Genomic DNA, 844 nt, shown 5'->3' on the forward strand with positions numbered 1-844 from the left:
ACACAGGGTGTCCCAGAGCTGCCCGCGGATGCCCGGGGGACCCTGGTTCCCCCCTCCTCACCTGTAGCCCCGAAACCAGCCCGGGTTGTTGAACCTAGGCGGGAGGTTCTCGCTCACGCGGTAATAGTCGCTGGTTTTCTCCGGGGGAGCCTTGGCCTTGGACTCCGCCGGCTCCACGCACTCTCGGGGGTTTTCCTCGGACATTTTAGCGCGGTCGGAAAGTCGGTTCTCTGCGGCCCCGGCGCCCGCGTCCCGTTGCTAAGCGACGGCGGTCACGTGAGGGGGGGCGGCCCGCAGAGGGGCCGCGCGGGCCGGGGGCCCTCCCCGGGCAGGTCCAGAACCTTTCGGCCGAGTCACCAAAGGCAGGGCGGCTCGGGGACCCTGAGGGCCTTCGTCAGGAGGAGCCCTAAGCCTCTGGCCGCGGGGTCTCCCAGGGTCTCACCCTGGTCGTTAGGCGCCTCCCCAGTAGAGCGGGAGGCTGACTCCGGACACGGCAACCTCGGGTCCCGAAGCCACCGGCGAAGTGACCGGGGATTAAGTGCTCCAAGACCAAACTCGGCAAGCAACGAGTGGACGCCTGCTGTGGACGCCAGAGGTGCTCCCTGACCCCGTGACTTTCTGCCCCCCAGGACCCTGAATCTAAGTTTAGACTCGAGATTTTACTGACTTTATGGAACCCTCTAAGCCAAATATTGTTTAAACACGCCACACTACCTTCGAGGGGGAGACACTGCGCGGGACTTGGGGTCCCCATCGCCCAGGGGCCCGGCGGGGTCCCACGAGGGACCGGGACCTCTCGGGCCGGCCCCCAACGTTCTCAGGGAGGGGCGAGCTGGAGGGCGAC

At 66.6% G+C, this 844-nt stretch overlaps 1 protein-coding gene across 2 annotated transcripts in view; it reads right to left on the bottom strand.

Annotated features, from left to right (window-relative positions):
- Positions 1–229, bottom strand: part of CUNH9orf116 (chromosome unknown C9orf116 homolog) — a 5,082-nt gene extending 4,853 nt beyond the window's left edge. For both annotated transcript variants that reach the window (XM_008073788.1, XM_008073789.1), the window contains exon 1: positions 62–229. In XM_008073788.1, the coding sequence (XP_008071979.1) occupies positions 62–204 (143 nt within the window). In that variant the 5' untranslated portion in view covers positions 205–229. The remainder of the gene's footprint in view (positions 1–61) is intronic.
- Positions 230–844: the final 615 nt, after the last annotated feature.

This window comes from Carlito syrichta, unplaced genomic scaffold, assembly GCF_000164805.1.
Source record: "Carlito syrichta isolate Samal-C Ts95f unplaced genomic scaffold, Tarsius_syrichta-2.0.1 Scaffold316169, whole genome shotgun sequence".
NCBI classification, from domain to species: domain Eukaryota; kingdom Metazoa; phylum Chordata; class Mammalia; order Primates; family Tarsiidae; genus Carlito; species Carlito syrichta.